The sequence below is a fragment of the Rhinatrema bivittatum genome, chromosome 2, assembly GCF_901001135.1.
Source record: "Rhinatrema bivittatum chromosome 2, aRhiBiv1.1, whole genome shotgun sequence".
NCBI lineage: Eukaryota > Metazoa > Chordata > Amphibia > Gymnophiona > Rhinatrematidae > Rhinatrema > Rhinatrema bivittatum.
The window spans coordinates 181,387,901-181,400,463 of NC_042616.1; the positions used below are offsets into that span (position 1 = coordinate 181,387,901).

General features: G+C 41.4%; 1 protein-coding gene across 2 annotated transcripts in view; it reads right to left on the reverse strand.

Annotated features, from left to right (window-relative positions):
* Positions 1 to 12,563, reverse strand: part of COL28A1 (collagen type XXVIII alpha 1 chain) — a 352,774-nt gene that overhangs the window by 114,398 nt on the left and 225,813 nt on the right. For both annotated transcript variants that reach the window (XM_029588942.1, XM_029588943.1), the window contains exons 25-26: positions 11,701 to 11,769; positions 1,256 to 1,324 (exon numbers count right to left, since the gene is read on the reverse strand). In XM_029588942.1, the coding sequence (XP_029444802.1) occupies positions 1,256 to 1,324; positions 11,701 to 11,769 (138 nt within the window). The remainder of the gene's footprint in view (positions 1 to 1,255; positions 1,325 to 11,700; positions 11,770 to 12,563) is intronic.

Sequence of the window (12,563 nt, forward strand, 5' to 3'; positions counted from 1 at the left end):
GCCATTTCAATCCAGAGTCATTAAAATGAATGGCAGAGGTCCAGACTTATCACTAGCAACAGAAAAATGGCCAGGAGCACAAGAGCTTTGTGTCCTGCCAAATTTAAGTGTCGTGTTGACAGCCGTCAATTCTCTGGCTTGGATTACCACTGGCTGTGCTTCCGACGTCTCGGCTTAGCAGTTTTATAATGTCCTGAGGCGCACGTTGTACATGGGGCAAGGAGCATAAACAGAAGAAGAGACAGAGCCTCAGATCTTTCGCCACATGAATGCTTTTCAGTATTCTGGGCACCAAACCAAACCTGACGCAGTGCCATCTCCCAAGAGAGAGAGCTGCCTCCCACTCGCACGGTAATCATGCATGCTGTTTAAGGAGCAAGAAACATAACTATGTACTGTAATTACAGTTAAATGGTTCTTAATTTCTCAACCCAGCCAATGTGCAGGGAGCTTCTCTATTTGCCAGTGATGCTAGCAATGACGCAAGTAATTCCTCATTTGCTGAAATAAAGCCCGGTGGAAGAGAAGCATTTAACGTACACCGAACCACGGTGTGAATATGTGAAAGGCGTACTGTACAGTTTCAGTGAAGCAGCAGAAACAAGAATGAACAGAAAAGCCCAGCCTGTTTGTTTCAGCAGGTGATGTCATCCCTTTCCCCATAGAAAACAGAATGTTTCCGTGTTAGCTGGATGGAACATGATAGTGTTCTGCAGTCATGAAGACAAAACATCTTGATGACATACCTAACAGCTAATTGCCTTCCAACAAAACATGTGCGGAAGTTCTCCTTCAAAACAGCCACAGATCTGAGAGTACACCTGGGAGCCCAGAACTCTCCAAACGCCCTGTTTCTGTCACTTAGTCTGTACCGCAGATTGCCCATCAATCTCACAAACCATTTGCAAAGGAGCGAAATGATTCCTCCAGTATTTTAGCCTTTACAAAATCTGCTTTCAGTGAGGCTTACAGACTAATTCAACACTATACATGCAGCATGTCAGCACTCAAGAAAATCAGTTCTTAGATGGTCCTTAGATGTTTTTAACACAACACTTTAGCGCTCCAGGGTCCAGAGTTAAGATTTAATTGTGGGCATCCTGCGGACAGTTTCTGTACAGGCACAGCAAAGTTATTCCTCCATGCAGTTGCACTTACATCCGTTCAAGACTCTCAGTGTCAGTAATACTGGATTTTTATCACCTGACCTCTATACAACTCATGTGTCTTCCAAACATAAAATGTGTTTCTGTACCTTTGAACCAGGTAATCCTATTCCTCGTGGCCCTGGAGCTCCTGGAGGGCCTCTTATTCCCAGGTCTCCCTGTAAGATGTAGAAAACAATTGTTTCTTTTAATACTAAGTATTGACCTCTAACCTGCCTTAGGGAATTCAAGACAAAACAGTCAAATTAATGAGGCATTTACAAATCCCACTAAGCCATACAATTGCTTATTCCATTAAAGACTGAAATGAATTATGAATCACTGCTTCAAATAAAGACTTACCTGGTGAGAATAAAGAGCATCACAAATCATGATCTACTGAACCTCCCTTACTTTTGGCTGCAGCTTGTAAGGGGACATTTGCCAATAGATTTCATTCAGTCAGGGGCCCCTTTTCCTCCATAGGCTTGAATTGCCCTGTGGCATGTTGGAGGCCACCAAGTTCCCATCATTGGCCCTTTGTGAGTGGGGAGATGTTGGAACTGTTCAGTCCCGTCATTGTTGCGAGGGAGGGTGTTATGAAAGGATCTAAAATGTTCAGACAGCAAAGGTAGGGGGAAAAAAAAAGCTTTTTCATTTTGTTTTAGTTATTTGAATAAGTCAGCTTTGGGAATGCTGAATGTGCAGCATCTCTGATATCTTTGTATTTTGCACGGTCCAGAAGCAAATACATTTCTATTGCTCCAATGTTATTCTTGGGGTTTCCAATTCAGTTTTTGTCTGCCTATTTTTATTTATAACTTATGGTCACTTTTTCTGTATTTGGTGAGGGTCTCTATATGTTCTGTCTGTGCAATCAAGGTGAGGTATTTTGCTAGTTTCTCTGCAGTGATCTGTAGCAGTCTGGCTTGTTTGTTTTTTTTTTTCCAAACAGGAGATGTATTGATGTTCTAGGGTTGAATGTAATATTTGCAATGCTGTCATTTCATAAACTTTGCAGCCAGCAGTCACAGGTGGTTGACCCTTCCCATCCCACCCCCAAAGAGAATCCTGCGTATGAGTACCAACATCTTGTTTTCCAGAGAAAAGGCACTGCATTCAGTAGCCAAATGATATTGGTAATGGACACAGAGCCATGAAAAGTACATTCCACAAACTAGCACAGAAAGTCTTTGGCTCCTCCAGTGCTCCAGATTTTTGTGTAACTGGTTGTCATGATTTTTTGCTGCTAGGAGGTCCCGCTGTCAGCAGGGGCCTTCACTAAGCCATGCTTGGACCCACTCTAGCCTCTTCCTTGAAGGCTACATGATACAGCAAGGGCAGTGCAACATAAGCCTGCCTCAGTTATAACTCAAAGCCTTATCAACTAGTCATCCTGGCTCTTTGCTTTGACCATCTTATGAGTACCTTGCCTTATCTAAGGTCCCTGTTTGCCTTGTCTTGTATTTATCTTGAATTGCCATTGGTTTCTGTTTGTCTGTGTCTGTGTATATCTTGCCCTGTTCTTGTGTTAGTGCCCTGTCCTTGTACTTTCTGTGGCCCTCCTGCTTCCTTTGGGTCTCCCAGTGGCCATTCTTGCCTGTGGGTCTAGGTCTCCCAATGACTGTCTGTATATCTCTTGCCTTGTCCTTACTCTGGTTGGGTCTCCCAGAAGCACTTCCTGCTTATGTGCTCCTTGTCTTGTTTTTTTTCTTTATCTTGTCTATGTGTTTTACTCTGTTCTTACCTTGTCTCTCCTTGCATCTGCTCTGTCCACCTTGCCTTCCCAGTCCAAGCTGAGGCTGTCTCTGCCTGGACTCCGACTTCGCCTGACTGCTGCTTGCCCTGCCATGCATCCTGCTGGAGAACGTCTGCCAACCACTAGAACCCACAAGCCCAACCCAAGGAGGAGGTGGCAGACAGGCAGAAGACCCTGCCTTGCTCCGCTACAGGGCCCTATACTGCTCCTGCTGGGGGAATACCCGTATCTAGCCTGCCTGACTGTAACACAGATCTGTTAGGGGTATCAGAAGAATCATCAAGACCAGCTCAGGGGAATTTCTATTCTTCATCAGACTGAATATCATACATTCAGGTGAATTTTACCGAAAAGTGGAATATAAAAAAAATAAATAAAATTTTAAAAATGCTATGATAGCAATTTTCAACAGCCAACTTACACAGGTTTATGTGCATTTACATGTGTAAAGCCCAGTTGTAAGCAGGTAAATGCTTTTGAAAATCATGTATTGAACTTTCATTTCCTGAGGAAATCACCTGTTTGACCATCAACCCTATTCGGATCAGTTAACTCTGAGCTCATTAGCAGGTGTCACTGTAACAGGGAGTAATCAACTGACTGAAAACTTTATTCATCTACCTTGATATTTAAAAATGGACACACAACTCGAAAATAACTTTAATCGAGTTCTGACAGGGCAGAGCTTACATTCTTATTCTCTGGTATCCCAGTGGAAGATGACTGCAGAAAAGGGTCCGTTCAGTCTGCCCATTGGTAGCTGAGCTGCCTACTGTGTTGTCCCAGGTTTTGTTTGACCTGTGGCCTGCCAGGTGCAACTTTGAGTATCTTTATTGTGCTGAAATGCTTCCCCAAACTCTCCATATTCCAGTGGGAACAGCAGTAAAACTGGGAGGCCGATTTAACCAACCCACAGGATTTCCTACAGGTGAACAGCCTTGTACACATGCAAGTTTTCTACTCTTGCAAATGAGCTAGCTAGAAAAACTGCACACAGACCTGAGCAATTGGGACGGCTAGAAAACGGTAACTGCACCTCACTGAAGTGTACTTATCGTTTTTGCATAAAGCAACCTGCAAAGATGTCTTTTCCATGCAGGTTTTCACTGAATTCTGAGTTGGAACTGCTTTGCATAATATTGCATCGCAGCAGCTCATTAACTCAGAATTTTAGTAAAGTTTCACAGTAGCAGACTATGTGTGAAAATTTGGTACTTGCAAGGGTGAAATTTTTTGAGTAGTTTTGCAAACAGGGCCAAATACTTGAAAAAAATGTGCAAAATGCCGAAATTTGGGCAATTTTGCACATTTCGGGCCATTTTACATGAGTTTTTCCACATTGGCCCCTTTTGCAAATAAACTTTAGTGCAGCAGCCTCCAGGACAGGCATCTTCTCCTACTGAACCTGCTCTCCCTCCATGCTGGAAGCCTCATGTTATTGAGAGAAATCTGGTGCCCTGAATATATCCATGTCCTCTCGGAGATCCAATCCCATCTGCTTTATTCCTAGCAGATATAATTAGGCTATCATCAGCTTCAACCTTAGCAATTTGTTTTCAAACTTAGGGAAAAATGTAATTCTGCTACCTTTCCATTTAAAAATCTTGGGCAAAAATCTACAAATACTTTTCTTTTTTTTTTTAGCTCCAGTGCTGAAATTCTTTATTGTCAAAGACTTTTCTTTGTTGATATTGAGCTTGTAATGAATGAGCTTTGTGCTCATTCCCCAGATGTGACCAGTTCTGAAGATACCAGGGTAGCTTTTCTAGGCATCCCTTGCAATGGCTACGTCACCACCTTATCATTTAGTGCTGTAATACATATCTTGGCAAGTTTGAGGCACCCATGAGTTCAGGGCTACAATTCAACTGCACCCTTTTATTGTCTCTTTCATCAAGACTTGGACCTCCATTCTCTGCATGTTGAATCCCTTCTTATTACAGGGCTGAATGCAAGACATACCAGTCCTTCTTTTCCCTGCTATGTGCTCAACTAGGCTGGCGAGCTGTTTGCCTGGAAACATCTGTGGGAATCTATCTGATGACTTATAGGGAAAGTCTCATTGCTGGGGTCACAACTACTTCCATGCAATTGTAAAAATAATATACACCAGAAGACTTCTTGTTAAAAGACAGCATAAGTACAGAAGAGAGGGACTTCGTGGAAGAATGCAAGACACAATGCACTACTTAACCTTGCTAAAGTAACATTTAGCTATTTTGCTGTGCCACTCACACAATTGTAATATTATCGTATCACTGAGGCAGACAATATTATATAAAGAATATACTATTACTGTTAATAGCTTGCATTCTGTAGTGCATGGTGTCTGAAACAGCAATAAAGTATAATAATTGGCAACTCAAGAATCAAGGCATATGTTCCCTCAGAATATCAGAAACATGGATGAGGGAAGGTGGAAATGTACACAAGAATGGATTCAATGGAATCCTGCTCAATTGGCAACACATTCATTTTCAGACTTAGGAGAAATCATGAATGGTTTTGGATCCTGTTGATCCCTTTTGGAACCAAAGTATGCCTGTTTGTCACTGCTGCTTGGAAACATTCAGCCTTTCTCCTTATACGAAACATTCTCCTGCCACCTGGTGGCCACGGTACAGATCTGCACTTGGTTCCTTCACAGTCAGGCAAATCCTTCCTGAGCTACTCAAGCCGCCTTCTCCAAACAGTAACTGAGAGCTATTTTCAAAGGGCCAAAGAGCCTAACTTTGAGGAGTCAGTTCCCTAAATTGGCCCCTCTGTAAACTGATTAGGGCTGAGTGTCAAAATTTAGGAGTCATTTCACTAGCCTAAAATATAGGTGACTACAGGGGCAGAGTTAGGGCAGGGAATAAAGTTAAGCAGTTAGCACAGATTTTCAGGACCAGGCACCTAACTTAGGGGAATCTAGGCAAATGAACTACAGGTCTAAACTTAGGCACCTAAATTTAGGTGTTTAATATAGTGATTGTGCATTTTAGGAAATCGATCCCCTAATGTCTTATAAAAGAATTCCTGGCTTCTGGGCTGGCATACATTCAGCTGGCTCTTAATGACTTGGAAATAAACCAGGCCATTATAGCTTCTTCCACTAACGAAGGCAAGGGGGACCACTGTAATTACTGTAATTGAAATATAGCCATGGAACCACAATTCCAAATATTAAAGCAAAGCATTTTCCTTGAACCGCTAGGTTTGTATTTCCATTTAAAATAATTTATTTTGTATGTTCTCATGAAAACAGGGCCTAGGAAATTATCATCACAGAAGTCCATATTCAAAGTCCCGCTAAGCAGATAGGTTACGTGGATAATTGTATCCAATTAACTTTACCTGGATATTTGGTGCAATCGAATATATCTGGATAAAGTTAGCTGGATAGAGTTATCCAAGTAATCATAGAATAGCATTTTGTCCAGCCAGAGTTAGCCGGGCAGGGAGTATTGAATATAAGCACTGCCATGACAAAGTCAAATTATTCCCTGGTGGCTTCCGGCGTTGCTCTGACAACAAAGGTGGAAGCGGCTGGGAGAGGTATGAGAGTACCACAATTTGAGTGGTAAGGGATTTAGGAGGGTGCCAGATGGGGGAGGGGGGGAGGGTAAGGCTTGGTCAAGGAGTGTGGGGCAAGGGGGCTGGAGGTAAATTTTGTTTGTTTTTTTGTTTTTTTTTAACAACTTCAGGCGGGAGGAGTAGGGGAAGGGAATAGATTGGCCCCCATACTTTTACAGCTATGTTTGGAGGGTCCTGGGGGGAGGGGGGGAAGGATTGGCAGGAGGTGGGGGTTGAGTGAGGTGGAGCTCAGGTTGGCGGGCCTCATTTTTTGTCGCTGGGCTGGTGGTAGGAGAATAGAGTCATAAGGTTTCTTTTTTTTCTTTTTACAGCAGATCGCCACTTAACTGGCTGTATTCCTTGGAATTTAGCTAGTTAGGCTTACAGTTATCCTGTTACACATACCCAGATAACCTTGAAACTTATCTGGCGCTATTCAAAGATAACGAGTTAGGTTTCAAAGTTATTTAGGTAAGTATAGCCTGCTGAATATCCCTGTTAACCTATCCATCTATTTTTAGCTGGAGAAGTTATCCAGAAGGCTTGGAGGTAACCTGCATGGAACGGCAATTACTACCCTTCAGAGAAGACACGAAGGTGATCTGCACCGAGTGGCAGTTATTACCCTTAACAGAAGGCTTGGGGTATCTTGCATGGAGCGGCGGTTACTACCCCAAAAAACTTGCTGGGCAGACTGGATGATCCTTTTTGTTCTTTGTCTGCCAGTATTTAGTATGGTACTATAATTGCTTAGGTTGAAAAACGACCAAGCCTCTTCTTGATGCCTTATAATTGCTGTACTTCTATGCTGCAATTCAGGGCAAATGTGACATGCTAGATGGCCTCAGTTCTACCTCCAATGCATGTGCTATGGAAAAAGTAACAGCTTCAAATCACTCACGAATTTTAAATTCCCTATAATTGTACATTTTGTATATACCTGCAATCTTTGCCTACAATAATTCATTAATCTAACTTTTTTCTTCTGTCACTTTTCCCCCCCCTTTTTCTCTTCTTTTACCCTCTTGTAATCATGTTATTTTAATTTTAGTTTAATGCTTTATTTCCCCTACCTTTCCTTACTCTCTAGTTATTATGTATCAATATGTTTTAACTGTATTATGTTAAACTTGTTCAATGTAAAGCGCCGCCACAGGCACTAGTTTCATGTTACGCTGTGAACCGATGTGATATCATTGATGAATGTCGGTATATAAAACCGTTAAATAAATAAATAAATAAAAATAAAGACCAGAAAGATCAAATATCTCCCCCCAAGATCCTACCTCCACACAAAGTTTGGTTCAGTTCAGACTAGACATTTAAAAGATATTAGTGGTGGGTGGTATAGGAGAACACACAAAAAGAAATAGCACAAACCAAATCACATAGACATTTATTACCATTCCATAAGCCTCTCTTTGCATTGAATTGAAGCTAAAAGCACTGTGCAGCTGTGGCCAATTTATCCGTGTAGTGAAAATAAATTCCTCCCTAATCTCCAAAATAAAGAAATCAGCACAAATCCTTGGCGTTGGGTTATTATACTTAACACTTCCAGATGTGCAGGAAAGAATTTAAACTGCAAAGGCTAAAACAGCAGCAGGCTTTTCAGGGCTGATTTTTCCAAGCTATTTATGGGCGTAAATCCAAGAGTTAGGCATGTTAGGGTGTAGCCTGGGGCTCAGTGTGCGCATGACCCATTTTTTTTGCGTGTACTGGGAAGAGTTGGGACACAGCTGGAACCTGTGCACATACCTTTTGCTTTAAAAAAGTATGCACAGAAGCTAATCCACCCAAATTACATCCCCCCCCCCCCCCCCGAAGAGCAGGTGTACCTTTGTGCAAGTTATTCTGTGCGTACCAGGCCAGTTTCCCACATATTGTCAAAATGAACTTATGTGCGTACGTTTGCGTTGAAAATTTGGGGTTAAGTGTGCATGCAAAAGGTACTTGCAGACTTTACCCAACAGTTACCCTAATTTACCCTCCAAGACAGCATGGGATACGTGAAACAGTCACATGACTCAGTAGCACGCATTAAAAGTGCTGCACTAAAAAAGATTCAGCAAGAGTTGGGGGTTACCAGAATGAATGGCAAAGTGAGTAAGACATAGGGTTAGTTCTCCTAGCAGAAATGCAGACAACCACGCATCTGGGTTTGTCTGGCAGGCTGCAAGTGCAGTAATAACTAGAAATCCTAGCAGAATGGCAGACACTCACATAGCCAGGTCTGTCTGGCAGGTAGCGAAGGAGACCTAGGGGGCTGGTTGCTTGGGCAACAGTTGTTTAGATTATTACAAAGCTTTGAGGTTAGACATAGGGAGGGAGGGGTGCTAGGCATGAGCTAAGTGGAAGATCTCATATGCTTATCTTCTCAAGATGGTAAAGTACAAAGGAGAGAGACAAGAAAAATTGTCCTGGATAAGGAGAGAGATTTTATATATTGTCACGCTTCATTACTGGCAGCTGAGATATATCCTTAAGAGTGTGGACAGTGATAACTGGGCAGACAGGATGGGTAAGTTAGTCTTTTTCTGCTATCTATTATATTGCCATGTTACAGCAAATTCCTGTAATGGATTACATTTCTATGGTTTTTAAAGGGTTATAAAGAGAGGTTTGTGCCTACAGGAGTTTCTGGGTGTGGTATTTGATGCACTTTAGGGCGTCTCCAACCAAATAACTGCTTACTTCTAATTAGAAGTAAAATAGTGAGCACATGCTCTGCTGAGACCTACACAACTACCTGAACCTTGTTCCTCACATAAATCTCTGGAGTTTAATTTCATTTTACCTTTGTCAAAATATAGCTTTCCCTGCTTGTAGTTTCTGCCTGATTTGGGTTGAAATTTTTTCTCTAGCTTTGTAGAACTTAAGAATCTTTTGCAAGCCTTTTATTTTAAATGCCTGTGTTTTTAAAGGGAAATAAAAAAGGGCTTGTATCTGCAGGAGTTATTTATTCCCTTCCACCCTGCCCCTCCCTCACCCACCCCTCAGGTGTTTTTTAATCTTAAATAGTTCTTCCAAGGACATAGGTTAAGTGAATTAATATTAGACTTAAGTACTAATCTATCAACTTGTTTGTTAGTCAACCCAAAACAATACAACCCATTCTCATTGACACTTATTAACAGAATGTCTTTTATTCAGTGTAACATTTGTGGTTCTTATGTCCCAGGACATACCATTTGAAGACTTAAGGCTTGTCCAAAGTGCCTTCAATTGTCTACAATGAAAAAGGAGCTGGCTCATCTGAAAGAGGAACTGTCTAAGTTTCAAAAAATGTCCCCTACTATTCAGCATCCAGAATATCTCCCCCAACCCCCACAGAGAATTCAGGAATAAATGGATTATAGTGGGCTCTGGCAGAGTAAGGCCTGTCACACTGAGACATTCAGTTTCCTCATCTGTACAGCATTCCCCACTCCCAAAGAGGAGACAAAAGAGGGGATTACAGTGGGCTCAAATAGAATAAGGCCACTGAAAAAGAGACATCCACTCTCCCCAGTGATTCCCTTATATAATGCCTTTTCTGCTTTGTAAAATGAAACTGCTCCTGCAACAGAAAATTAAGTGGTGACTGAAAAGGAAGAATACATCCCATGCAGCCAGAAACCCTTTAATGTTATCAAATGTCATAAAAGAAAGCGTCTTCTCCTAATAGACCTGGTCATCAGAGGAACTAATTTGGGATCTCATTTTGAAGGAAACACAATAGAGAAATGACTTCCAGGATCCTCAGCTGGTAGAAATGCAAACCAAGTAGTCAACGCAATTATAGAAGAAAGTAAGAACTCTAATATAAATGTTATTATCCATCTGGGGACCAATAACCTCACTAAAAACAGTATCCAAACAGTATGCTTGATATCAGATAAACATAGGGAGTGTAATTATTTAAGGGACTTACAGGCAAAGCAATGCTTTACCTGCAGAATTGACTCTTTAGAAATCTGTGCGCTCGATGCATGCATAAAATCATGCACATACACACTCTACACATGTACTTTTATGCACATAGGGGTAGATTTTAAAAGGTGCGCACGGGCGTACATGTGCGCGCGCTACCCTATTCCTATTCAATATCCAGGAAGAGAAAAGGAGTGAGAAGTCAAGAAGAAGAGTGGCACCCCACCGGTGTACGTACACTGAAGATATCATTCAGATGTTCTAGGGGAAGGAGCTGGAAGGTCCCCTTCAGGTACAGCAAGGAGTGAAAGGAACCAGAGGAGCATGAGACTTTATTACCAAGACATCTGGTGAAAGGTATTGTAAAGTGGGAAACGAATTGGATCCACATCCTATCAGCATAAACATCCCTTGGAAAGAAGCTCTGAAACTACCCTTAAACAGGGAGGGGTCTGGTTAGGAAATTCGGAGCTGAAAGAAACTGTTTACCAGAAATAATGGTAATGGGTTACATTATGAAAGGACTTCTAAACAACTCTATATTTCCTCTTAAACTCATCTATCAGAAAAATGATGTTAGAAACTCATCCTGAGTCCAGTATGATTATTACTATCTGCTATAGAGACTAGGAGAGTGTTCTCCCTCCATGGAAAATCCTGAAAACTTGGGGCTAGGGGACTGTAAGAGAAGATGAAGATAGCTTAAGCCCCAAGATTAACTATGTTCCCATGCACTCCTAAAGAGGACTTCAGCCTAGGGGGCTACATTAAGTTTACTCATTTTGATATGAATGTACATTCCAGTACCACCTTACTTCTAGAATTAAAAACCCAGGATATAACCTTTAATAAGCTTTAATCTTAAATACAATTTGTTCTGAGATGACCTTTTTATCTCTTTAGAACTTGTCATGCAATCAATCTGAAATTAACCAAGCACTGAAATCTTAATGCTCTACTGTCATTTTCCTTGTGGTAGAATGCCAAATAAAATGTAATGGATTACAATCCCTGAGGATAGCACTAGCAGCCATATTAGTTCTGGAGAAAACTATAATTTTTGTGGACTGGAAAACTTTTTAAAGGTCCAACAAGAAAATATTGTAGCAGGTGAGCTTTCAAGACCTTATAGCCTTTCTCTTCAGATAACGTCTAAAAAAAAAAAAAAAAAAACAGGCCTGTGAGGTCTCAAAATGTTCTACAGTGTCTTCCTTGTTGGGCCTTCCAAAGGTTTCACAATCTATGAATATTTCCCTTTAAGTATCTTAAAACGTGCACCACATTAACAACACTATCATGTACATTTAAAAGATGTATATATTTCAGTACCTTGGGTCCAGGATCTCCTGTACCTTTTTGGCCTGGTGGTCCTGGAAGGCCTGACAGTCCTGGTGGGCCCTGGTACAAAACACCAGAGATACATCCTAATTACTATGACTCTACACAAAAGGGTGGATTATAAACTTGTGGAGTCTAGTCAGAATGCAGTAAAGGAACACAGAAATTAGGTAATTACACAAGCTGAAACAGTTATTTTTTTGTTATTGTATGGATGGAGTCAGAAGCCATTAGTGGTGCAACTAGAAATGAATTGTGACCACTAGTTCCTGCGAGACTAGAAAGATTAAAGAATGGCCATTCTGCCCATTAAACCCATTTCCCTAAGTAAAATTTTTTCATGTTAGGCTACAATGATGACCTTCCAACTAGGACAATCCAGATCTAACTTTGATGCAACCAGAAGGGGAGCAGCATTTGTACATCCAGTCCCAGAGAGGGTTTTCAGTCCCAGAATTTCAGCATAAATCACAGCATCTCACAGCGTGAATAGCCTGGAGATTATTCTCTGTCATTCAAAGAATACTGCATACATAGCTAGGTTGTTAATATTCGGAAGGATACACTTTTTAATATTTTTTGCTCTCCTATCTTGCTGTTTGTGTAGCCACAATGTACCTTCATGCCTATCACAAAACTGCAGCGGGACACTGATGATTTGCTGTTTCAGAGACCTCTGCAGCACACCTCAACATGGCTGCCTCAGCCTGTCATTGTCTCAAGGGATTGCACATGCTTCAGAGCACATGACTCTAACAACCAATGGAGTACAAGGGAGGATTTGACTAATGAGAAAGCTGCGTGGACAAAGATTTTTCAAATTTGCCAGGGATTTTGAGGAAGCAGTTAGGGAG